Genomic DNA, 27,542 nt, shown 5'->3' on the forward strand with positions numbered 1-27,542 from the left:
ATGTTCTGCAGTACCCAGTCAGTAATGCAATAATCTGCAGAAAATATCACTGCATCTGTCAAGTGGTTCATTGAAGAGATTAATGTCCTGCAGACCTCTAGAATAGGGTTGGTCCTCCTCTATCTTCATTATTTAAAAAACAAAAAATGATCATGCCACAGCATGACAATTTTTTTTTTTTTTGGGGGGGGGGGGGGGGGGGGGGGGGGAGTTTGCGAGACAGTGTATTGGTAGAATTGATCCAAAGATGAGTCATGTATTGTTTTATTGCACCGATCTGACTCCTATATAGGGGTTTGTTCATGGAGAAGTTGCCCGTGGCAACCAGTCAGCTGCTATGTATAATTATATAGAATGCACTTGCTAAATGTTACTTCAGAGCTGATAGGTTGCCATGGGCAACTTCTCCACTGACTCACTTTTCCACTCTTTTCACTGCTTCATGAATAGACCCCATAGTTTCAATCTTCTCGGGTAGGGCCATCCATCTAAACGGGGGTACTGCATAGGGTGCGGAAGCCTATTTAAAAAGCATCTGTAGGATGATAATGGGAGAAAATTAAAAAGCTTCTCTGTGAAATGGGCCCAAATCTGAGCTTTCCATTCCACTGTGGATGATGATGATAATAATATCGTGGTGAATTTAAGAAATGGGAAATGTCTCAATTTTCGGCATTCAGTTTAAAGCAACTCCAGCACTTTGGGCATAAACAGGCTGTGCTTTAAAGCCATGCATTTACATTATTTTCTCTGACGTCCTAGTGGATGCTGGGAACTCCGTAAGGACCATGGGGATTAGCGGCTCCGCAGGAGACTGGGCACAAAAGTAAAGCTTTAGGACTACCTGGTGTGCACTGGCTCCTCCCCCTATGACCCTCCTCCAAGCCTCAGTTAGATTTTTGTGCCCGGCCGAGAAGGGTGCACACTAGGGGCTCTCCTGAGCTTCTTAGTGAAAGTTTAGTTTTAGGTTTTTTATTTTCAGTGAGACCTGCTGGCAACAGGCTCACTGCATCGAGGGACTAAGGGGAGAGAAGCGAACTCACCTGCGTGCAGAGTGGATTGGGCTTCTTAGGCTACTGGACATTAGCTCCAGAGGGACGATCACAGGCCCAGCCATGGATGGGTCCCGGAGCCGCGCCGCCGGCCCCCTTACAGAGCCAGAAGCAAGAAGAGGTCCAGAAAAATCGGCGGCAGAAGACATCCTGTCTTCACCAAGGTAGCGCACAGCACTGCAGCTGTGCGCCATTGCTCCTCAGCACACTTCACACTTCGGTCACTGAGGGTGCAGGGCGCTAGGGGGGGGCGCCCTGAGCAGCAATAAAAACACCTTGGCTGGCGAAAATACATCACATATAGCCCCCAGGGCTATATGGATGAATTTTAACCCCTGCCAGATTCCACAGAAAAACGGGAGAAACGGCCGCCGAGAAGGGGGCGGAGCCTATCTCCTCAGCACACTGGCGCCATTTTCTCTCACAGCTCCGTTGGAGGGAAGCTCCCTGGCTCTCCCCTGCAGTTACTACACTACAGAAAGGGGTTAAAAAAGAGAGGGGGGCACTAATTAGGCGCAGTATAACAATACAGCAGCTATAAGGGGAAAAACACTTATATAAGGTTATCCATATATATATATATATATATATATATATATATATATATATATATATATATAGTGCTCTGGTGTGTGCTGGCATACTCTCCCTCTGTCTCCCCAAAGGGCTAGTCGGGTCCTGTCCTCTATTAGAGCATTCCCTGTGTGTGTGCTGTGTGTCGGTACGTTGTGTCGACATGTATGAGGAGGAAAATGAGGTGGAGGCGGAGCAATTGCCTGTAACAGAGATGTCACCCCCTAGGGAGTCGACACCTGAGTGGATGAGCTTATGGAAGGAATTATGTGACAGTGTCAGCTCTTTACAAAAGCTTGATGACATGAGACAGCCGGCGACTCAGCCTGTGCCTGTCCAGGTGACTCAAAAGCCATCTGGGGCTCTAAAACGCCCGTTACCGCAGATGGCAGATACAGACGCCGACACGGATACTGACTCCAGTGTCGACGATTAAGAGACGAATGTGACTTCCAGTAGGGCCACACGTTATATGATTGAGGCTATGGAAAATGTTTTTACACATTTCTGATAATACCAGTACCACTAAAAAGGGTATTATGTTGGGTGAGAAAAAACTGCCTGTAGTTTTTCCTGCATCTGAGGAATTAAATGAAGTGTGTGATGATGCGTGGGTTTCCCCCGATAAAAACTGTTAATTCCTAAAAAGTTATTAGCATCATACCCCTTCCCGCCAGAGGATAGGGCACGTTGGGAAACACCCCTTAGGGTGAATAAAGCGCTCACACGCTTGTCTAAACAGGTGGCACTACCGTCCCCGGATACGGCCGCCCTTAAGGAACCTGCTGACAGAAAGCAGTAAAATATCCTAAAATGTATATACACTCACACGGGTGTGATACTGCGACCAGCAATCGCCTCAGCCTGGATGTGCAGTGCTGGGGTGGCTTGGTCGGATTCCCTGACTGACAATATTGATACCCTAGATAGGGACAGTATATTACTAACTATAGAGCATTTAAAAGATGCATTTCTATATATGCGTGATGCACAGAGGAATATTTGCCGACTGGCATCAAGAGTAAGTGCGCTGTCCATTTCTGCCAGAAGAGGGTTATGGACAAGACAGTGGTCAGGTGATGCTGATTCCAAAAGGCATATGGAAATATCGCCTTATAAAAGGGAGGAGTTATTTGGGGTAGGTCTAACAGACCTGGTGGCCACGGCAACGGCTGGAAAATCCAAATTTTTACCCCAGGTAGCTTCTCAACCTAAGAAGACAGGCACAGTCCTTTCGGCCCCATAAGGGCAAGCGGGCAAAAGGCGCCTCATTTCTGCCCCGTGGCAGAGGGAGAGGAAAAAGGCTGCAGCAAACAGCCAATTCCCAGGAACAAAAGCCCTCTCCCGCCTCCGCAAAGTCCTCAGCATGACGCTGGGGCTTTACGAGCGGTCTCAGGCACGGTGGGGGCCCGTCTCAAGAAATTTGAGACGTCTCCCCCTCGCCGTTTCATAAAGTCTGCTTTACCGACGTCTCCCTCAGACAGGGAGACAGTATTGCAAGCCATTCACAGGCTGTATTCCCAGCAGGTGATAATCAAGGTACCCCTCCTGCAACAGGGAAAGGGGTACTATTCCACACTATTTGTGGTACCGAAGCCGGACGGCTCGGTGAGACCAATTTTAAATCTAAAATCCTTGAACACTTACATACAAAGGTTCAAATTCAAGATGGAGTCACTCAGAGCAGTGATTGCAAACCTGGAAGAAGGGGACTATATGGTCTCTATGGACATCAAAGATGCTTACCTACATGTCCCAATTTACCCTTCTCCAAGGGTACCTCAGGTTTGTGGTACAGAACTGTCACTATCAGTTTCAGACGCTGCCGTTTGGATTGTCCACGGCACCCCGGGTCTTTACCAAGGTAATGGCCGAAATGATGATACTCCTTCGAAAGAAGGGAGTTTTGGTTATCCCTTACTTGGACGATCTCCTGATAAGGGCAAGATCCAGGGAACAGTTGGAAGTCGGGGTAGCACTATCTCAGATAGTGCTGCGGCAGCACGGTTGGATTCTCAATATTCCAAAATAGCAGCTGATCCCGACGACACGCCTTCTATTCCTAGGGATGATCCTGGACACAGTCCAGAAAAAGGTGTTTTCTCCCGGAGGAGAAAGCCAGGGAGTTATCTGAACTAGTCAGAAATCTCCTAAAACCAGGCCAAGTGTCAGTGCATCAGTGCACAAGGGTCCTGGGAAAAATGGTGGCTTCCTACGAAGCAATTCCATTCGGCAGATTCCACGCAAGAACTTTCCAGTGGGACCTGCTGGACAAATGGTCCGGATCGCATCTTCAGATGCATCAGCGGATAACCCTGTCACCAAAGACAAGGGTGTCTCTCCTGTGGTGGTTGCAGAGTGCTCATCTTCTAGAGGGCCGCAGATTCGGCATTCAGGACTGGGTCCTGGTGACCACGGATGCCAGCCTGCGAGGCTGGGGAGCAGTCACACAGGGAAGAAATTTCCAGGGCTTGTGGTCAAGCCTGGAGACATCACTTCACATAAATATTTTGGAGCTAAGGGCCATTTACAATGCCCTAAGCCGAGCAAGACCTCTGCTTCAAGGTCAGCCGGTGCTGATCCAGTCGGACAACATCACGGCAGTCGCCCACGTAAACAGACAGGGCGGCACAAGAAGCAGGAGGGCAATGGCAGAAGCTGCAAGGATTTTTCGCTGGGCGGAAAATCATGTGATAGCACTGTCAGCAGTGTTCATTCCGGGAGTGGACAACTGGGAAGCAGACTTCCTCAGCCACCCGGGAGAGTGGGGACTTCACCCAGAAGTCTTCCACATGATTGTAAACCATTGGGAAAAACCAAAGGTGGACATGATGGCGTCCCGCCTAAACAAAAAATTGGACAGGTATTGCGCCAGGTCAAGGGACCCTCAGGCAATAGCTGTGGACGCTCTGGTAACACCGTGGGTGTACCAGTCAGTGTATGTGTTCCCTCCTCTTCCCCTCATACCAAAAGTACCGAGAATTATAAGACGGAGGGGAGTAAGAACTATACTCGTGGCTCCGGATTGGCCAAGAAGGACTCACGGAGGACCCGTGGCCTCTACCTCTAAGAAGGGACCTGCTCCAGCAAGGACCCTGTCTATTCCAAGACTTACCGCGGCTGCGTTTGACGGCAGGGCGGTTGAACGCCGGATCCTGAAGGAAAAAGGCATTCCGGATGATGTCATCCCTACCCTGGTCAAGCCAGGAAGGATGTAACCGCAAAGCATTATCACCGCATTTGGCGAAAATATGTTGCGTGGTGCGAGGCCAGTAAGGCCCGATGGAGGAATTTCAACTAGGTCGATTCCTGCATTTCCTGTAAACAGGAGTGTCTATGGGCCTAAAATTGGGGTCCATTAAGGTTCAAATTTCGGCCCTGTCAATTTTCTTCCAGAAAGAACTAGCTTTACTACCTGAAGTTCAGACGTCTGTAAAAGGGGTACTGCATATACAGCCTCCCTTTGTGCCTCCAGTGGCACCTTGGGATCTCAATGTAGTTTTGGGGTTCCTAAAGTCACATTGGTTTGAACCACTTGAATCTGTGGAGTTAAAATATCTCACATGGAAAGTGGTCATGTTGTTGGCCCTGGCCTCGGCCAGGCACGTGTCAGAATTGGCGGGCTTTATCCTGTAAAAGCCCTTATCTGGTCTTCCATTCAGACAGGGCGGAATTGAGGACTCATCCTCATTTTCTCCCTAAGGTGGTTTCAGTGTTTCATCTGAACCAACCTATTGTGGTACCTGCGGCTACTAGTGACTTGGAGGACTCCAAGTTGTTGGACGTAGTCAGGGCCTTGAAAATATATGTTTCCAGGACGGCTGGAGTCAGGAAATCTGACTCGCTGTTTATCCTGTATGCACCCAACAAGCTGGGTGCTCCTGCTTCTAAGCAGACTATTGCTCGTTGGAATTGTAGTACAATTCAGCTTGCACATTCTGTGGCAGGCCTGCCACAGCCAAAATCTGTAAAAGCCCATTCCACAAGGAAGGTGGGCTCATCTTGGGCGGCTGCCCGAGGGGTCTCGGCGTTACAACTTTGCCGAGCAGCTACTTTGTCAGGGGCAAACACGTTTGCTAAATTCTACAAATTTGATACCCTGGCTGAGGAGGACCTGGAGTTCTCTCATTCGGTGCTGCAGAGTCATCCGCACTCTCCCGCCCGTTTGGGAGCTTTGGTATAATCCCCATGGTCCTTACGGAGTTCCCAGCATCCACTAGGACGTCAGAGAAAATAAGAATTTACTTACTGATAATTCTATTTCTCGTAGTCCGTAGTGGATGCTGGGCGCCCATCCCAAGTGCGGATTGTCTGCAATACTTGTACATAGTTATTGTTACAAAAATCGGGTTATTATTGTTGGGAGCCATCTTTTCAGAGGCTCCTCTGTTATCATGCTGTTAACTGGGTTCAGATCATAGGTTGTACGGTGTGATTGGTGTGGATGGTATGAGTCTTACCCGGGATTCAAAATCCTTCCTTATTGTGTACGCTCGTCCGGGCACAGTATCCTAACTGAGGCTTGGAGGAAGGTCATAGGGGGAGGAGCCAGTGCACACCAGGTAGTCCTAAAGCTTTACTTTTGTGCCCAGTCTCCTGCGGAGCCGCTAATCCCCACGGTCCTTACGGAGTTCCCAGCATCCACTACGGACTACGAGAAATAGAATTATCGGTAAGTAAATTCTTATTTTAAAGTCTCCTCATATAAAATGTTTCTTTTGTCTGTTTTAAATGAGAATTATCAAATATAATTCAATTTTATATTGTGGCAGGGACAGCAGGAGTTTAATTATGTAACAGAAGTTGGACATAGATCCAGTCAAGGTTTTATTTGAGTTCAAGAATGAACTGCAGCCAAGCTGATTAGTAGCACCTGTTAGCTGCCTTTAAAATTGCTGTGTGTACACAGGGATAATGCTCCTTTATGCTGGACAAGCTGGCATATAGGCTGGGGAGTCTGGGGTTACGTTAGGAGACACTGGATTCTGTACTTTTTTATTAGACCTGTGAACTGCTGTTACAACCTTGTGAGTGAGCTAACCTTCTGGAGAAGGAACAAGCCTACTGTTTACTGTGATTTTACACGGTGTATTTGATCCTTGTCACAATATATTTATATAAACATAATATACTTTTTATAGGTGTGCCTTTAATGAGCACTGGCCACACAGCCTCTTGGTTCCGGTCGGAGGCGCACTTGTTTGCTGGATGTTATGTAGGCGCAGGAAGCCAACCATAGAGATGGGGGATGGATGGTGGGGTAGAGGAGAGAAACCTCAGAAGAATGAGGATACCAGTGTGAGACCCTTCCGCATTGAGGTGTCTGATGCAGATATTCAGGTACCATAAGTCACAGCATTATATTACATAAGATACTCCCAGTGTGTAATACTTAGTGTTCATTCTAGCACATACTTGCCTACCTGACCCTCTCCATGAGGGAGAAAATGCTCTGTTCCTGGACTTTCCTGGTAATGTATGATTGCCATCACCTGTGGTGAGCTAGTTAATTGATAAGAAAGGTGTTTCACCACAGGTGATGGCAATCATACATTACCAGGAAAGTCCAGGAACAGAGCATTTTCTCCCTCATGGAGAGGGTCAGGTAGGCAAGTATGTTCTAGCATTCTTCGCCTGTCACAACCCGTGCAGTTCCTCTTTCCTGCCCGGGGTGTCACTCTCTGCTCTGGTGCTTCTTACACACTCTGGTCTGTATCTCAGCACTGAGATACAGACCAGAGTGTGCTAGAAGCACCACAGCAGAGTGACACCCCAGGCAAGAAGGAGGAACTGCACGGGTTGTGACAGGCAAAGGGTGCTAGAATGACCACTATTCTATAACATGAACTCTACCATGTGACAATCAGGCCCCCTGCTTTAATAACAATCCCCAACTAATAACTCAGCTGGAATCAGAGCGACCATAGCAGCATTTTATTAACATCTGATCTATATAACACTAACTGCATTCAACCGAAGTCCTGACCTATAAGAAGACCACTAGAGGTCACTGAAAGCTCCAACATTAGAGATAAAGTGGAAAAGTTGCCCAAAGCAGCCACTCCTGCTCTATCCTATACCTAGCACAGTCTGTGAAGTGACAGATGCTGATGGGTTGTTCCACTTTATCTTTCTCTAAGGGGCCAATTTATCACAGTCCGCATCAGATGTGAAGAGAGAACATCAGCGCAATCCGCAATGCGATTATTCATTACATTGCATGGAGGGACAGAGCTTGCAAGACAGCTCTGTCCCTGCGATGCCTCTCCGCAGACATATATCAATGTATTTTTCCTAAAAAAATAAAATAAAATTTCCCACAACACACTGCTCCCCCCCACATTCATACTTAACAGACCCAGGAATTGGTGATCGGAGCTCCTGGAGGGCTGCCGGTCAGTGGGGCTCCCTGTTGCTTTCTTGTAAGCTCTGTCCCTGCATGCGGTTATTGAAACATCCATGCGATGTAATGAACCTCTGGTGCTGTAAAGTGAGCTACCACTTTGCAGCATCATTTTACTGCATCAGGGGTCACAGGAGTAGCAGGGACCCCTCAATGAAAGGCAGCCCTCAATGGAGAACCTATCACCGGTCCCTGTGTAGGTGAGTAAAAGCCCTTTTCTCGAACGTCCTAGTGGATGCTGGGGACTCCGTAATGACCATGGGGAATAGACGGGTTCCGCAGGAGACAGGGCACTTTAAGAAAGAATTTGGATACTGGTGTGCTCTGGCTCCTCCCTCTATGTCCCTCCTCCAGACCTCAGTTTGAATCTGTGCCCAGACGAGCTGGGTGCTACTTAGTGAGCTCTCCTGAGCTTGCTATAAGAAAGTATTTTGTTAGGTTTTTTTATTTTCAGAGAGATCTGCTGGCAACAGACTCTCTGCAGCGTGGGACTGAGGGGAGAGAAGCAGCCCTACTCACTGAAGATAGGTCCTGCTTCTTAGGCTACTGGACACCATTAGCTCCAGAGGGATCGTACACAGGATCTCACCCTTTGTCGTCCGATCCCGGAGCCGCGCCGCCGTCCCCCTCGCAGAGCCGGAAGACAGAAGCCAGTGAAAGAAGCAAGAAGACTTCGAATCGGCGGCAGAAGACTCCAGTCTTCACTGAGGTAGCGCACAGCACTGCAGCTGTGCGCCATTGCTCCCACATTAAACCCACATACTCCGGTCACTGTATGGTGCAGGGGGGGGGGGGGCACCCTGGGCAGCAATTAGAGACCTCTTTGGCAAAAGTTTGCATAATATACAGTTGGGCACTGTATATATGTATGAGCCCCCGCCAAAATTGTACATGAAAGCGTGACAGAAGCCCGCCGTCGAGGGGGCGGGGCTTCTTCCTCAGCACTCACCAGCGCCATGTTTTTTCTCCACAGCACCGCTGAGAGGAAGCTCCCCAGTCTCTCCCCTGCAGTTACACGGTAGAAGAGGGTAAAAAGAGAGGGGGGGCACATAATTAGGCGCAAAAATCAATATAAACAGCAGCTACTGGGTTAACATTAAGTTACTGTGTTATTCCTGGGTTAATTGCGCTGGGGTGTGTGCTGGCATACTCTCTCTCTGTCTCTCCAAAGGGCCTTATTGGGGAATTGTCTTCAGATGAGCATTCCCTGAGTGTGTGGTGTGTCGGTACGTGTGTGTCAACATGTCTGAGGTAAAAGGCTCCCCTAAGGAGGAGATAGAGCAAATGTGTGTGTGAGGGTGTCTCCGTCGACAACGCCGACACCTGTTTATGTGTAATTAAGTGCTAAGGTGAATTTATTGCACAAAAGATTGGAGAACAGACAGGAAATCTACCCATGTCTGTCCCTATGTCGCAGAGTCCTTCAGAGTCTCTCAATGCTCACTATCCAAAATAATAGACACTGATATCGACACGTAGGTTGACTCCAGTGTCGACTAGGATAATGCAAAGTTACAGCCAAAATGGCAGAAAAGTATTCAATATATGATTATTGTAATAAAATATGATTTGCATATCACTGATGACTCATCTGTCCCTGACACAAGGGTACACATGTTTAAGGGGAAGAAAGCTGAGGTAAATTTCCCTCCTCTCATGATGAAAAAGAGCGGGAATCTCCAGACAAGAGACTGCAGTTTCCCACAAAGAATTCTCAGGCAGTATCCTTTCCCCACTAGGGCCAGGATAGGATGGGAATCTTCCCCTAGGGTGTCACGTTTGCCCAAAAGGTAGCCCTGACGTAACAGCTATTCTCAGGGATCCTGCAGATAGCGTGCACATTCTGGTACACTACTCAGACCGGCGATTGTGTCGGCATGGGTTTATAGCGCTGTGGCAGCGTGGACAGGTACCTTATCAGCAGAGATTGAGACCCTAGTATGTAGAGAGATGTATATAATATATATATATATATATATATATATATATAAAACATGCCCAAAGAGACATGAGTATACTGGGTCCTATAGTCAAAGCTATGTCGATTTCTGCTTCACGTGTCCTGTAGAATATGCAATGGACAGATGATGCCGACTTAAGAGGCATATGGTAGGCTGAGGATTGTGTGGAGAAGGGTTCTCGGACCTGGTCTCCACAGCTAAAGCTGGTAATTCTGATATTTTGCCTTATATTCCTGCACAGCCTAGGAAAGCACGACATTATCAAATGCAGCCTTTCGAACAAAGAAACAAGAAAGTCCGAGGTGCGTCCTTTCTTGCCAGAGGCGGGGGCAGAGGAAAGAAGCTGCACAACACAGCTAGTTCCCAGGAACAGAAGTCCTCCCCGGCCTCTACAAAAATCCACCGCATGTCGCTGGGGCGCCACAGGCGGAGCTAGGCCCGGTGGGGGCACGCCTTCGTAAGTTTCAGCCACAAGTGGGTTCACTCCCTGTTAGATCCCTGGGCAATAGATATTGTGTCTCAGGGATACAAGCTGGACTTTGAGAAGATGCCCCCTCACCGACGGCCCTGCCGGCTTCCCCCCACGAGAGGGAAACAGTGTTAACTGCAATTCACAAATTGTATCTTCAACAGGTGGTGGTCAAGGTTCCCCTCCTTCAACAAGGAGGGGGTTATTATTCGACCATGTGGTAGTCCCGAAACCGGACGGTTCGGTCAGACCCATATTGAATTTAAAATCCCTGAACATATGCCTGAAAAGGTTAAAGTTCAAGATGGAATTGCTAAGAGCGGTCATTGCAAGCCTGAAAGGGGGAGATTTTATGGTGACTCGGGACATAAAGGATGCATACCTTCATGTCCCCATTTATCCACCTCATCAGGCGTACCTCAGAATTGCGGTATGGGATTGTCATTACCAATTTCAGACGTTGCCGTTTGGTCTCTCCACGGCCCCGAGAATATTCACCATGGTAATGGCGGAAATGATGGTGCTCCTGCGGAAGCAAGGTGTCACTATTATCACGTACTTGGACGATCTCCTCATAAAAGCGAGATCAAGAGAGCAGTGGCTGAACAGCGTATCACTTTCTCTGGAAGTGTAACGGCAACACGGCTGGATTCTATATATTCCAAAGTCGCAGTTGGTTCCTACAGCTCATCTGCCTCTCCTAGGCATGATCCTAGACACAGACCAGAAAAGGGTTTATCTCCCGATAGAGAGAGCTCAGGAGCTTGTGACACTGGTCAGGAATCTATTAAAACCAAACAGGTGTCGGTGCATCACTGCACTCGAGTCCTGGGAAGGTGGCATCATACGAGGCCATTCCCTTTGGCAGGTTCCATGCGAGGACCTTCCAATGGGACTTACTGGACAAGTGGTCCGGATCACATCTTCAGATGCATCGGTTAATCACCCTATCCCCCAGGGCCAGGGTGTCTCTCCTGTGGTGGCTGCAGAGTGCTCACCTTCTCGAAGGACGCAGATTCGGCATTCAGGACTGGGTCCTGGTGACCACGGATGCAAGCCTCCGAGGGTGGGGGGCAGTCACATAGGGAAGAAATTTCCAAGGGCTGTGGTCAAGTCAGGAGACTTGCCTTCACATCAACATCCTCGAACTAAGGGCCATATACAACGCCCTACGTCAAGCGGAGTCCCTGCTTCGCGACCAACCGGTTCTGATTCAGTCAGACAATATCACCGCAGTGGCTCATGTAATCCGCAAGGCGGCACAAGGAGCAGGGTGGCGATGGTAGAAGCCACCAGAATTCTTCGCTGGGCGGAGAATCACGTAAGAGCACTGTCAGCAGTGTTCATTCCGGGAGTGGACCACTGGGAAGCAGACTTACTCAGCAGGCATGACCTCCACCCGGGAGAGTGGGGACTTCATCAAGAAGTCTTCACGCAGATTGCAAGGCGGTGGGAACTGCCACAGGTGGACATGAGATATTGCGCCAGGTCAAGAGACCCTCAGGCGATAGCTGTAGACGCACTAGTGACACCGTGGGTGTTCCAGTCGGTTTATGTATTTCCTCCTCTTCCTCTCATACCAACGGTGCTGAGAATCATAAGAAAAAGAAGAGTGAGAACAATACTCATTGTTCCGGATTGGCCAAGAAGGACTTGGTATCCGGATCTGCAAGAAATGCTCACAGAGGACCCATGGCCTCTGCCTCTAAGACAGGACTTGTTGCAACAGGGGCCCTGTCTGTTCCAAGACTTACCGCGGCTGCGTTTGACGGCATGGCGGTTGAACGCCGGATCCTAGCAGAAAAAGGCATTCCGGATGAGGTTATTCCTACGCTGATAAAGGCTAGGAAGGACGTGACGGCTAAACATTATCACCGTATATGGCGAAAATATGTTGCTTGGTGTGAGGCCAGGAATGCCCCTACGGAGGAATTCCAGCTGGGCCGTTTCCTTCACTTCCTACAGTCGGGAGTGACTTTGGGACTGAAATTGGGTTCCATTAAGGTCCAGATTTCGGCTCTATCCATTTTCTTTCAAAAAGAACTGGCTTCTCTTCCTGAAGTCCAGACGTTTGTAAAGGGAGTGCTGCATATTCAGCCCCCTTTTTGTGCCTCCAGTGGCACCTTGGGATCTTAACGTGGTGTTGAGTTTCCTGAAGTCACACTGGTTTGAGCCACTCAAAACCGTGGAGTTAAAATTTCTCACGTGGAAGGTGGTCATGCTATTAGCCTTGGCTTCAGCTAGGCGTGTGTCAGAATTAGCGGCTTTGTCACATAAAAGCCCCTATCTGGTTTTCCATATGGACAGGGCAGAATTGCGGACCCGTACACAATTTCTGCCAAAAGTGGTGTCATCCTTTCATATGAACCAACCTATTGTGGTGCCTGTGGCTACTTGTGACTCTGAGGATTCCGAGTTACTAGATGTGGTCAGGGCTTTGAAGGTTTATGTAGCCAGAACGGCTAGGGTCAGGAAAACAGAATCTTTGTTTATCCTGTATGCTTCCAACAAGCTTGGGGCGCCTGCTTCAAAGCAAACTATTGCTCGCTGGATCTGTAACACGATTCAGCAGGCTCATTCTGCGGCTGGGTTGCCACTGCCTAGATCAGTTAAGGCCCATTCCACAAGGAAGGTGGGCTCTTCTTGGGCGGCTACTCGAGGGGTCTCGGCATTACAGCTTTGCCGAGCGGCTACTTGGTCAGGTTCAAACACCTTTGCAAGTTCTACAAGTTTGATACCCTGGCTGAGGAGGACCTTGTGTTTGCTCATTCGGTGCTGCAGAGTCATACGCACTCTCCCGCCTGTTTGGGAGCTTTGGTATAATCCCCATGGTCCTTACGGAGTCCCCAGCATCCACTAGGACGTTAGAGAAAATAAGATTTTACTTACCGGTAAATCTATTTCTCGTAGTCCGTAGTGGATGCTGGGCGCCCGTCCCAAGTGCGGACTTCTTCTGCAATACTTGTATATAGTTATTGCTTAAATAAGGGTTATGTTGGTTGCATCAGGGTTGATCTGATGCTCCGTTGTTGTTCATACTGTTAGCTGGGTAAGTTTATCACGAGTTATACGGTGTGATTGGTGTGACTGGTATGAGTCTTGCCCTGGATTCCAAAATCCTTTCCTTGTACTGTCAGCTCTTCCGGGCACAGTTTCTCTAACTGAGGTCTGGAGGAGGGACATAGAGGGAGGAGCCAGAGCACACCAGTATCCAAATTCTTTCTTAAAGTGCCCTGTCTCCTGCGGAGCCCGTCTATTCCCCATGGTCCTTACGGAGTCCCCAGCATCCACTACGGACTACGAGAAATAGATTTACCGGTAAGTAAAATCTTATTTTAATTAATTTAAGTGAAACAAACACCCTTTTCCAAATTCTTTTAGTAAAAAAATTAATAAATCTGCCCCTAAGGCTTGATACATCTTACTTTATAGGCCAGGCGTAGCCAACCCTGGCCCTCGAGAGCTACCACATACCCTCCAACTGTATCTTTTTGTCATGTACAGTCCTTTTGTTGTGTGTGTTTTTTTTTTTTTTTTTTTATGGTCTGTACCGATTTTTGGGTCTCCAAACTTCCATTGAAAGTATAGGTAAAGGGGCGTGGCCATGCCCCCTTTACCCTGTGATCACGCCCCCTTTTCAAATTTGTACCGATTTTTATGTGTAAAATGTTGGAGGGTATGCGACCAACAGTTAACGTTTTCCAGGTCTCCTCACAGAATCACAAGTGATGTAATTAGTTCCACCTGTGGACCTTTTAAAATGTGTCAGTGAGTAATGACTGCACCTGCTAGGTGAGCTGGAAAACGCTAACTGTTGGTAGATCTCAAGGACCAGGGTTGGCTACCACTGTTTATAGGCTTAATGTAACAAAGGCACAAGATCTGTACCAAAAAAAAAAATATCTCTCTCTGCCTCTTTTTTATTTTTATTTTTATTTTTTATGGTCTGTCCCGATTTTTGGCTCTCCAAACTTCCATTGAAAGTATAGGAAAAGGGACGTGACCACGCCCCCTTTACCCGTGGTCACGCCCCATTTTCTAATACTGATTGTTATGTGTAAAATGCAGGTGTACATATATGTATGTGTGTGTTATATAAAGATTGACAAACTATCAAATAGCAGCAGGTGTCACATTATCAGATAAAGCTATCAAGCATGCCCCGGCAGGTGTCACATTACGCCGATTACATGTGCTTGTCTCATCCAAGAGCGTCACCATTTAGGAGCGCATTTAATGTGCCGTCCTTTATTGCAGCAGTACCACAGGTGAAATAGTGCAGTGACTGGAGGGCAATTCATGTAGGTAAACATAGAACAGTATAATGTACAATACACACACCCTCTATAAACCAGGGCAGATAAACATAGACACAACAGTGACTGGATGGGCTGCTGGCGCAAGACTCTGAAACACTGGACTGATTTACTGGTAACAAAGTCCAGGATTGGAGCGATGAAGCAATTTGCTGGTAATATTATCTGTCATTGTGAACGTGTAAAGCTGCAGCAATGAACAGGAGATAGTAATGGCCGCCTCAGAGTAAATGCTAAATCACAGACTGGAACAGTGCTCCTTAATACAGGTTGAGTATCCCATATCCAAATATTCCGAAATACGGAATTTTTTGAGTGAGAGTGAGATAGTGAAATCTTTGTTTTCTGATGGCTCAATGTACACAAACTTTGTTTAATACACATAGTTATTAAAAAATATTGTATTAAATGGCCTTCAGGCTGCGTGTATAAGGTGTATATGAACCATAAATGAATTGTGTGCTTAGATATAGGTCCCATCACCATGATATCTCATTATGGTATGCAATTATTCCAAAATACGGAAAAATCCGATATCCAAAATACTGCTGGTCCCAAGCATTTTGGATAAGGGATACTCAACCTGTACAGGGAGTGGTAAAGACACAATGTAACCGGATTCCTGAGCCATACAGCACCATAATGATGCCATAGGTGCTGATTTACAGGTGTATGCCAGACAGTGAGTACCTGCAGGCAGGTACAGATTAAAATCGGGCTGGATGGGACTACAGCTCCAGGCCTCCACATGAAAATAGGCCCATATGACCACACTGTCGGCATTAAATCATAGTCATTAAAACTGTATTTCTATTTTCCCAATAAAATTATTTTTTTGTCTTTAGTTAGACATTGGGGCTGATAGTGTAAAAAGTATACACGCCCACACAGCACTGGCCACACCCACACATCACTTGCCACACCCACACACAGGGTTGGACTGTCCCACTGGGGGTACAGAAGAACACCCCGGTGGGCCCCATCCCCGGGTGCCCACACCCTCTGCTAGGGATCAGGTTCCAGACTATGCATTTGATTTATCCATTTTCATGAATGCACTAGAAGTATTTATTTACTGTATATATTTAACAAGAGGTCCAGACCATGCACTCGCTAATGGTTAACCAAACCTCTGTAGACTGGCCTCACCAATAAACATGGGCCTCTACCAGAGGCGGCACTTGGCACATGGGTCCCCTACAGAGGCAGCACCACCCCATATCTCCCGACGCGCTCGCAGCAAAAAGGGGTTCGTGTTCTTATATATAGGGGCGTGGCCTTGCGGGGATCCCGAAAAAGTCACTCTGGGGGTGTGCCCACCATCTCCGGTGATGGTGGGCCTGCCCCTGAAGACAGCCTCCTTGCGCTGTCTGCTCTGAGAGTCGGGTGCTGTAGGAGACTTTCACACTGCAGCACCTGGCTCCTGTCACTGCGGAGGAGCTGACATCTTGGTGTCACACCCGGGTGCGGGCCGCACCCCCCTTGTGACGCCACAAGCCCCTACAAATGCATTCCTCCGGTGGGCCCTTCGAGCCCCAGTCCAACACTTCCCACACAGCACTGACCTTGGATGCTCCGCTCCTTACAATAGGCCCATGAACATATTCTCAGCCCCAGGCCCAGGTGGCCTATAATCCGGCCCTGTCTGCATATACTGTTGGACAGGCCAGATGGTAATGGCCAAGCTGTTCTAAGTAGGCTTTTCTAACAAAGGGGTGAATCATGGTCACAGTATAAAACGCAAGGTAAAGGAATAATGGAATTTATTTTTAAAAAGGTGTCAATTGATTGTGATTCCTGTGTGCAGGCCTCACCTTTATGATGATGGCAGCATTCTGGGGTCTATGTACTAAGCTTTGGAGAGAGATAAAGTGGACGGAGATAAAGTACCAACCAATCAGCTCCTAACTGCCATGTTACAGGCCGTGTTTGAAAAATGACAGTTAAGAGCTGATTGGCTGGTACTGTATCTCTGTCCACTTTATCTCTCTCCAAGGCTTAGTACATAGACCCCAATGTCACAGTGTTACTTTAAGTGCCATAGAACATCATAAATGTTTCGTTTTCTTGAATCTGTAAATGAGCCCCCTCTCGTGTTCCGTCACTGGTGCTACAGGATCTACACGAGCGCCTGGACAGGACTCGCTATGTCTCTCCTCTGGAAGACTCGCAGTTTCATTATGGGTTCAATGGCCCAGAACTCCAGAAGATTGTCGCCTACTGGAAGGATAAGTTCGATTGGGGCAAACAGGTGGAAATCATCAACCAATATCCGCATTACAAGACTAGCATCGAGGGTAAGTTCTCCATGGACAAGAACAGATCATTAATAGTAATACACGATGGGGTCTATTTACTAAGCATTGGACGGAGATAAAGACGCTGGAGATAAAGTACCAGCCAATCAGCTCCTAACTGTCATGTCACAGACTGGGTTTGAAAAATGACAGTTAGGAGCTGATTGGCTGGTACTTTATCTCCAGCGACTTTATCTCCATCCAAGGCTTAGTAAATAGACTCAGTCATCTGTGAATCTGTTAATTGCTTTTATGTCTTTTGCGCGGGTGTAGCCAGAACTTTGTGGGCCCCATAACAACATTTCTCTAACGTCCTAAGTGGATGCTGGGGACTCCGTAAGGACCATGGGGAATAGCGGCTCCGCAGGAGACTGGGCACATCTAAAGAAAGCTTTAGGACTAGCTGGTGTGCACTGGCTCCTCCCCCTATGACCCTCCTCCAAGCCTCAGTTAGATCTCTGTGCCCGAACGAGAAGGGTGCACACTAGGGGCTCTCCTGAGCTTCTTAGTGAAAGTTTTAGTTTAGGTTTTTTATTTTCAGTGAGACCTGCTGGCAACAGGCTCACTGCATCGAGGGACTAAGGGGAGAAGAAGCGAACTCACCTGCGTGCAGAGTGGATTGGGCTTCTTAGGCTACTGGACATTAGCTCCAGAGGGACAATCACAGGCCCAGCTTGGATGGGTCCCAGAGCCGCGCCGCCGTCCCCCTTACAGAGCCAGAAGAGCAGAAGAGGTCCGGAAAATCGGCGGCAGAAGACGTCCTGTCTTCAATAAGGTAGCGCACAGCACCGCAGCTGTGCGCCATTGCTCTCAGCACACTTCACACTCCGGTCACTGAGGGCGCAGGGTGCTGGGTGGGGGCGCCCTGAGACGCAATAAAAACACCTTAGGGGGCAAAAAATGCATCACATATAGCTCCTGGGCTATATGGATGCATTTAACTCATGCCTGTTTTTCCATAAAAAAGCGGGAGAAAGGCCGCCGAGAAGGGGGCGGAGCTTATCTCCTCAGCACACAAGCGCCATTTTCCCTCACAGCTCCGCTGGAAGGACGTCTCCCTGACTCTCCCCTGCAGTCCTGCACTACAGAAACAGGGTAAAACAAGAGAGGGGGGGCACTAATTACGCGCAGTATTACAGATACAGCAGCTATAAGGGGAAAAACACTTATATAAGGTTATCCCTGTATATATATAGCGCTCTGGTGTGTGCTGGCAAACTCTCCCTCTGTCTCCCCAAAGGGCTAGTGGGGTCCTGTCCTCTATCAGAGCATTCCCTGTGTGTGTGCTGTATGTCGGTACGTTTGTGTCGACATGTATGAGGAGAAAAATGATGTGGAGACGGAGCAGATTGCCTGTAATAGTGATGTCACCCCCTAGGGGGTCGACACCTGAGTGGATGAACTGTTGGAAGGAATTACGTGACCGTGTCAGCTCTGTATAAAAGACAGTGGTTGACATGAGACAGCCGGCTACTCAGCTTGTGCCTGTCCAGACGTCTCATAGGCCGTCAGGGGCTCTAAAGCGCCCGTTTCCTCAGATGGCAGATATAGACGCCGACACGGATACTGACTCCAGTGTCGACGGTGAAGAGACAAATGTGACTTCCAGTAGGGCCACACGTTACATGATTGAGGCAATGAAAAATGTTTTACACATTTCTGATAATACGAGTACCACCAAAAGGGGTATTATGTTCGGTGAGGAAAAACTACCTGTAGTTTTCCTGAATCTGAGAAATTAAATGAGGTGTGTGATGATGCGTGGTTTTCCCCCGATAACAACTGATAATTTCTAAAATGTTATTGGCATTATATCCTTTCCCGCCAGAGGTTAGGGTGCGTTGGGAAACACCCCCTAGGGTGGATAAAGCGCTCACACGCTTGTAAGGGCTCTACCCTCTCCTGAGATGGCCGCCCTTAAGGATCCTGCTGATAGAAAGCAGGAGGGTATCCTAAAATGTATTTACACACATACTGGTGTTATACTGCGACCAGCAATCGCCTCAGCCTGGATGTGCAGTGCTGGGTTGGCGTGGTCGGATTCCCTGCCTGAAAATATTGATACCCTAGATAGGGACAGTATATTTTTGCCTATAGAGCATTTAAAAGATGCATTTCTATATATGCGTGATGCACAGCGGAATATTTGCCGACTGGCATCAAGTCTAAGTGCGTTGTCCATTTCTACCAGTAGAGGGTTATGGACACGTCAGTGGTCAGGTGATGCGTATTCCAAACGGCATTTGGAAGTATTGCCTTAGTAAGGGGAGGAGTTATTTGGGGTCGGTCTTTCAGACCTGGTGGCCACGGCAACAGCTGGGAAATCCACGTTTGTACCCCAGGTCGCCTCTCAACATGAGAAGACGCCGTATTATCAGGCGCAGTCTTTTCGTGGACAAGCGGGCAAAAGGTTCCTCATTTCTGCCCCGTGACAGAGGGAGAGGAAAAAGGCTGCAGAAATCAGCCAGTTCCCAGGAACAGAAACCCTCTCCCGCCTCTGCCAAGCCCTCAGTATGACGCTGGGGCTTTACAAGCAGAATCAGGCACGGTGGGGGACCCGTCTCAATGAATTTCAGCGCGCAGTGGGCTCACTCGCAAGTAGACCCCTGGATCCTTCAGGTGATATCTCAGGGGTACAAATTAGAATTCGAGACGTCTCCCCCTCGCCGTTTCCTAAAGTCGGCTTTACCGATGTCTCCTTCTGACAGGGAGAAAGTTTTGGAAGCCATTCACAAGCTGTATTCCCAGCAGGTGATAATCAAGGTACCCCTCCTGCAACAGGGAACGGGGTATTATTCCACACTGTTGTGGTACCGAAGCCGGACGGCTCGGTGTGACCGATTCTAAATCTAAAATCTTTGAACACTTACATACAGAGGTTCAAATTCAAGATTGAGTCACTCAGAACAGTGATTGCGAACCTGGAAGAAGGGGACTACATGATGTCTCCGGACATCAAGGATGCTTACTTCATGTCAAAATTTACCCTTCTCACCAAGGGTACCTCAGGTTTATGGTACAGAACTGTCACTATCAGTTCAGACGCTGCCGTATGGATGGTCCACGGCACCCCGGGTCTTTAGCAAGGTAATGGCCGAAATGATGATATTCCTTCGAAGGAAGGGAATTTTAGTTATCCCTTACTTGGACGATTCCCTGATAAGGGTAAGATCCAAGGAACAGTTGGAGGTCGGTGTAGCACTATCTCAGGTAGTGTTGCGGCAGCACGATTGGATTCTCAATATTCCAAAATCGCAGCTGGTTCCGACGACTTGTCTTCTGTTCCTAGGGATGATCCTGGACACAGTCCAGAAAAAGGTGTTTCTCTCGGAGGAGAAAGCCAGGGAGTTATCCGAGCTAGTCAGGAACCTCCTAAAACCGAGCCAAGTCTCAGTGCATCAATGCACAAGGGTTCTGGGTAAAATGGTGGCTTCCTACGAAGCAATCCCATTCGGCAGATTCCACGCAAGAACTTTCCAGTGGGACCTGCTGGACAAATGGTCCGGGTCGCATCTTCAGATGCATCAGTGGATAACCCTGTCACCAAGGACAAGGGTGTCCCTCCTGTGGTGGTTGCAGAGTGCTCATCTTCTAGAGGGCCGCAGATTCGGCATTCAGGACTGGGTCCTGGTGACCACGGATGCCAGCCTGCGAGGCTGGGGAGCAGTCACACAGGGAAGAAATATCCAGGGCTTATGGTCAAGCCTGGAGACATCACTTCACATAAATATCCTGAAGCTAAGGGCCATTTACAATGCTCTAAGCTTAGCAAGACCTCTGCTTCAAGGTCAGCCGGTGTTGATCCAGTCGGACAACATCACGGCAGTCACCCACGTAAACAGACAGGGTGGCACAAGAAGCAGGAGGGCAATGGCAGAAGCTGCAAGGATTCTTCGCTGGGCGGAAAATCATGTGATAGCACTGTCAGCAGTATTCATTCCGGGAGTGGACAACTGGGAAGCAGACTTCCTCAGCACGACCTCCACCCGGGAGAGTGGGAACTTCACCCAGAAGTCTTCCACATGATTATAAACCGTTGGGAAAAACTCGACAGGTATTGCGCCAGGTCAAGGGACCCTCAGGCAATAGCTGTAGACGCTCTGGTAACACCGTGGGTGTACCAGTCAGTGTATGTGTTCCCTCCTCTGCCTCTCATACCCAAGGTACTGAGATTGATAAGATGGAGAGGAGTAAGCACTATATTCGTGGCTCCGGATTGGCCAAGAAGGACTTGGTAACCGGAACTTCAAGAGATGCTCACGGAGGATCCGTGGCCTCTACCTCTAAGAAGGGACCTGCTCCAGCAAGGACCCTGTCTGTTCCAAGACTTACCGCGGCTGTGTTTGACGGCATGGCGGTTGAACGCCAGATCCTGAAGGAAAAAAGGCATTCCGGATGAAGTCATCCCTATCCTGATCAAAGCCAGGAAGGATGTAACCGCAAAACTTTATTACCGCATTTGGCGAAAATATGTTGCGTGGTGCGAGGCCAGTAAGGCCCGACGGAGGAAATTCAACTGGGTCGATTCCTACATTTCCTGCAAACAGGAGTGTCTATGGGCCTGAAATTGGGGTCCATTAAGGTTCAAATTTCGGCCCTGTCAATTTTCTTCCAAAAAGAACTAGCTTCAGTCCCTGAAGTTCAGACGTTTGTAAAAGGGGTACTGCATATACAGCCTCCAGTGGCACTTTGGGATCTCAATGTAGTTTTTGGGTTCCAAAAGTCACATTGGTTTGAACCACTTAAATCAGTGGAGTTAAAATATCTCACATGGAAAGTGGTCATGCTGTTGGCCCTGGCCTGGGTCAGGCGCATGTCAGAATTGGCGGCTTTATCCTGTTAAACCCTTATCTGATTTTCCATTCGGACAGGGCGGAATTGAGGACTCGTCCTCAGTTTCTCCCTAAGGTGGTTTCAGCGTTTCACCTGAACCAACCTATTGTGGTGCCTGCGGCTACTAGGGACTTGGAGGACTCCAAGTTGCTAGACGTTGTCAGGGCCCTGAAAATATATGTTTCCAGGACGGCTGGAGTCAGGAAATCTGACTCGCTGTTTATCCTGTATGCACCCAACAAGCTGGGTGCTCCTGCTTCTCAGCAGACTATTGCTCGTTGGATTTGTAGTACAATTCAGCTTGCACATTCTGTGGCAGGCCTGCCACAGCCAAAAATCTGTAAATGCCCACTCCACAAGGAAGGTGGGCTCATCTTGGGCGGCTGCCCGAGGGGTCTCGGCTTTACAACTTTGCCGAGCAGCTACTTGGTCAGGAGCAAATACGTTTGTAAAATTCTACAAAATTGATACCCTGGCTGAGGAGGACCTGGAGTTCTCTCATTTGGTGCTGCAGAGTCATCCGCACTCTCCCGCCCGTTTGGGAGCTTTGGTATAATCCCCATGGTCCTTACGGAGTCCCCAGCATCCACTTAGGACGTTAGAGAAAATAAGAATTTACTTACCGATAATTCTATTTCTCGTAGTCCATAGTGGATGCTGGGCGCCCATCCCAAGTGCGGATTGTCTGCAATACTGGTACATAGTTATTGTTACAAAAAAAAATCGGGTTATTGCTGTAGTGAGCCATCTTTTCTAGAGGCTCCTCTGTTATCATGCTGTTAACTGGGTTCAGATCACAAGTTGTACGGTGTGATTGGTGTGGCTGGTATGAGTCTTACCCGGGATTCAAAATCCTTCCTTATTGTGTACGCTCGTCCGGGCACAGTATCCTAACTGAGGCTTGGAGGAGGGTCATAGGGGGAGGAGCCAGTGCACACCAGATAGTCCTAAAGCTTTCTTTAGATGTGCCCAGTCTCCTGTGGAGCCGCTATTCCCCATGGTCCTTACGGAGTCCCCAGCATCCACTACGGACTACGAGAAATAGAATTATCGGTAAGTAAATTCTTATTTTTTGAAGGGGCTCCACCTCAAGACTTTTAGAAAGATAACTCTCTTTGCAGTGGTTATTCTTTTATGTCCCATAATATCGCCCTCGCTGGTTTTATGCACCATACAGTGATGGTGCTCTAGAACATTTCATGCCTCATAATAGATTGTTATAATGCTGGGCTCACTGATTAGCTCAGCTGTGTCTGTCAGGGTGATACAGGAGGGCGGGAGATGGATCGTATCAGTGTGGAGCTTTTCTGAGTGGGAGAGACAGAGATCGCCACTGACAAATCCCCCTTTTCAGGCTTGGCAATGAGCCGGACCCCGTTTCTTAGCAAGCAGTTTCAGGAACTTGGTAGACCACTATGAGCTGAGTCCACGGGTCCCTAAGACTCTGGGCCCCATAGTAATACAACCCCTTGCACCCGGGTGTCTTTGTGATGTCTGTCACTTAATCATCCTCTCGATTCAGATATGTTGTCAAGAATACAGTATTCCTGTTAGCGGGCCTTGGCCCACCTGAAGTCCTTTGCATTCACCTGTTGGAGAACGTAGAGCAAATAACATTGAAGACCACTGGCATTATGGATCACTGATCCCTATTGAGATCATCCCATAATTCACATAGGTGGTCATAGTAACAGTAGGACGAACCTTTTGATGCTCTCTTTATATAACAATGTTTTATGTACAGTATTTCATTTCTGCTTCATTTGCAGGTCTGGAGATACATTTCATACATGTGAAGCCTTCGCACCTCCCCCCTGGACAGAAGGCTATTCCCCTCCTTATGGTTCACGGTTGGCCTGGTTCTTTCTACGAGTTCTACCGCATCCTTCCACTCCTAACGGAGCCAGGGAAACATGGTCTGGACCCTAATCTCACGTTTGAGGTCATCTGTCCCTCTATCCCAGGATACGGCTTTTCCGAGGCTCCTCACAAGAAAGGTTGGATAACGCATTTCCGAATGTCACTGTTACACCTGGAGTTGCGTGGAGAAAACGTAGGGTTTATAGATGTCCATGCAGCAGATAGATGAACATGAGTGTAGTATAGTCTGTACATGTAGATAATGCAATCATATACTGTACTTATTAGTATTATCTTGCCATGGATAGGTTTTGACGCCGTTTCTGCAGCCCGCATTTTCTACAAACTGATGCTCAGACTGGGCTTTAAGGAGTTCTATCTGCAAGGTGGCGATTGGGGAAGCTTTATAACTACAAACATGGCCCTGTTGAAACCAGAGTAAGTAGATGATGATTGCAATTGACCTATAAATGTTGGGATCATCTAAGGTCATATTGATCATTTTAACATGAAACCCCAAAGTCGCCAGATCTCGAATGGCTATAAATTCACTCTACGGCATATAGAGATGATCTTCTTCACTGGGGCTGAATTAGATTTAGTGCTTTTAATATACTGTGTAGAACTCTTGTTCTATTTTATATATTAGATCTGGATATAAATCATTATTGGGTGTTTTTCCGTAATCCGCTCTGATTTACACTAAAGACATTTGTTATGTAACAACATTTTTCTCTTTTCCAGGTCAATAAAGGGACTCCATTTGAATGTAGTTTTTCTAAACAACAGAGGGTTCAAAATGCTGATATCAATACTCCTTGGCCGTTATGTACCTTGGTTAGTGGGTCTGACACGGGAAGATGTCAGACGTATTTATCCGTACTTTGAGAAGAACGTGTACGCGCTGCTCCGGGAGTCTGGATACCTCCACATTCAAGCTACCAAACCAGATACCGTAGGTAAACGGAAAAAACCCAAATAACCGCGGCACTAATTAAATTTATGTTTTAAATGAATATTTAAGGGAGGAATTCAATTGGCCTCTAAATTACTGCGGCTAAATTGATCCTAGGGTTAGGCTGCGGGAGAGATGGGTTAGGGTCAGGCTGCTGGGAGGGATGGGTTAGGGTCAGGCTGCTGGGAGGGATGGGTTAGGGTCAGGCTGCTGGGAGGGATGGGTTAGGGTCAGGCTGCTGGAAGGGATGGGTTAGGGTCAGGCTGCTGGGACAGGGGGTGGAGGGTTAGGCTACAAGGAGGGGGGGGGTTAGGCTGCAGGGAGAGTGGGGGGGAGGGTTAGGCTGCAGGAAAAGGGGGGGGGGGTTAGGCTGCAGGGAGGGGGGGGGGGTTAGGCTGCAGGGAGGGGGGGGGGTTAGGCTGCAGGGAGAGGGGGGGGGGTTAGGCTGCAGGGAGAGGGGGGGGGGGTTAGGCTGCAGGGAGAGGGGGGGGGGTTAGGCTGCAGGGAGAGGGGGGGGGTTAGGCTGCAGGGAGAGGGGGGGGGGTTAGGCTGCAGGGAGAGGGGGGGGTTAGGCTGCAGGGAGAGGGGGGGGGTTAGGCTGCAGGGAGAGGGGGGGGGGTTAGGCTGCAGGGAGAGGGGGGGGGGGTTAGGCTGCAGGGAGAGGGGGGGGGGTTAGGCTGCAGGGAGAGGGGGGGGGGGTTAGGCTGCAGGGAGAGGGGGGGGGGGTTAGGCTGCAGGGAGAGGGGGGGGGGTTAGGCTGCAGGGAGAGGGGGGGGGGGTTAGGCTGCAGGGAGAGGGGGGGGGTTAGGCTGCAGGGAGAGGGGGGGGGGTTAGGCTGCAGGGAGAGGGGGGGGGGTTAGGCTGCTGGAGGATACAGTTAGTATTAGGCTGCTAGCGGAGTGGGTTAGGGCTAGGCTGTGGGAGAGGTGGGTTAGGCTGCGGGGAGGGGGTGTTAGGGATAGGCTGGCTGCAGGGGTTAGGCTGGGGGGAGAGGTGGGATAGGGATAGGCTGGCGGCGGGGTTGGGATAGGCTGGCGGGGAGGTGGGTTAGGCTGCGGGGAGGTGGGTCAGGGTAGGCTTGGGGGGGGGTTAGGGTTAGGCTGTGGGGGGGTTAGGGTCAGGTTGTGTGGGTGGGGGGGTTTAGGGTTAGGCTGCTGGAGGGGTGGGTTAGGGTTCAAATACTTACTGGGATCCATTGTGATTTTGACTGTCAGGATGCCACTGTCTGCATACTGACCATCGGGATTTCATACCCAATATAGTCACTATGGTAATAAAATCATAATAGTGAGCCGCTGTGATGTGAAGAGTCCAGTACTTATTCTCCGTTTAATACATCAGCATCTAATCCCTTATGTTGAAACTGTGAAACTACAAGTTCCAAATATCACTTATAGTCTGGGACCCAATATGTAGGAGACTTGTGAAGCTACCAGAGAATCCAGCTGTTGTTACAGCAGCTTCAGGGTCCGGCATACATGGCCATTCGTTGGAAGATCTCGGACTGCTCACTCATGCTGCGGTGTCTTCTGCCTGGGTGGGTGAATGATTCAATGATCACTGTGGGTGCTCACTGCAGCGAACTCTTTAGGCCTGACAGATGATACAGGCGGCACCGCTGCACAGATGGCTCCATATGTTCAACGGGAAAAATCCTTAGGGACACAATCAGCGGCTCTAGTTGCAGTTTTACAACGTGACAGGTGGTCGTACTATAAATTATACAGAGCAGCTGATTGGCTGCCATGGGCAACTTCTCCACTGGCTCACTTCTCCACACTTTTCACTGCTTTATGAATAGACTCCTCTTTGTGTTCTGCAGTGGGGACTGAATGACAACCGTAACAATGTGTACCGTCAGCTTAAGGAAATATACCATTGTCCTCCTTGGATCTCCACATGTATGTAGGCTTTCTGCATATCTGTGTCATCAACTACTGCTCTATTAAAGTGCCACCTTTGTTCTCACTCCATTAGGCTCATCTCTGAATGACTCTCCTGCTGGACTTGCTGCCTATATTCTAGAGAAATTCTCTACATGGACAAATCCAGACTTCAGAGCACTTGAGGATGGTGGCCTCCAAAGGTATGACACAAAGGAGCAGAAGTATGAAGCCTGGAGAAGTGATAAAGTGGAAGGTGATGATAACGCACCAGCCAATCGGCTCCTAACTGTTTAGTCACAGGCTGTGTTTGAAAAGTGGCAGGAACTGACTGGCTGATACGTTGTCACCTTCCACTTTATCACTTCTCTGGGCTTAATACATCTGCCCCAAAGTGAGTGAGTGGTGTTACAGAAGTTCTAGTAGCATGACATTTTTAGATGAAGAGATCCTCAGTAAAATTACTGATAAATCGTAGTAGTAGTAGTAGTATCTCTAAAACTAAAGAGAAATAACTGCACCCTCCCCTCTGACCAACTTCTATTGTTGTGGAGGTCCTATCAAGCACATACTTTTTGAAGCACATTGTGATTTGTGTCATAGGAAATACTCCATGGATGATCTTCTCACAAATGTGATGATCTACTGGGTAACCGGATCGGTCACATCCTCAATGAGGTTCTACAAGGAGAACTTTACCCGGGAATTCCAGAGCTCTCCGATACACAGGTAAAAGAGCTTGGGAGGTGAGAGGTCTAGAAAGAGCTGTGTTTTGGGAGTTGGAGAACCTGAGTGTATGGTCCAGAAATAATACTATTATTGATGGGTGATGATCCAGCTAACATTATTGGAAATAGCTCTGCTTTGTGATCTGGAGAATTTTTGTGCATGGTTTGGAAACCGCACCACTCGGAAGTGCAGTGCATGATACTAGATGTAT

At 48.5% G+C, this 27,542-nt stretch overlaps 2 protein-coding genes across 2 annotated transcripts in view; one reads left to right on the top strand and one right to left on the bottom strand.

Annotated features, from left to right (window-relative positions):
* Window positions 1–27,542, bottom strand: part of LOC134910619 (uncharacterized) — a 183,417-nt gene that overhangs the window by 128,227 nt on the left and 27,648 nt on the right. The gene's annotated exons all lie outside the window — the stretch shown is intronic.
* LOC134910622 (epoxide hydrolase 1-like) overlaps window positions 1–27,542 on the top strand; it is a 31,382-nt gene that overhangs the window by 1,439 nt on the left and 2,401 nt on the right. Inside the window, exons 3-9 of the mRNA XM_063918881.1 lie at window positions 6,767–6,965; window positions 16,891–17,071; window positions 23,674–23,901; window positions 24,073–24,202; window positions 24,509–24,723; window positions 26,697–26,805; window positions 27,206–27,331. Coding sequence (XP_063774951.1) covers window positions 6,767–6,965; window positions 16,891–17,071; window positions 23,674–23,901; window positions 24,073–24,202; window positions 24,509–24,723; window positions 26,697–26,805; window positions 27,206–27,331 — 1,188 coding nt within the window. The remainder of the gene's footprint in view (window positions 1–6,766; window positions 6,966–16,890; window positions 17,072–23,673; window positions 23,902–24,072; window positions 24,203–24,508; window positions 24,724–26,696; window positions 26,806–27,205; window positions 27,332–27,542) is intronic.

Source organism: Pseudophryne corroboree, chromosome 4 (assembly GCF_028390025.1).
Source record: "Pseudophryne corroboree isolate aPseCor3 chromosome 4, aPseCor3.hap2, whole genome shotgun sequence".
NCBI lineage: Eukaryota > Metazoa > Chordata > Amphibia > Anura > Myobatrachidae > Pseudophryne > Pseudophryne corroboree.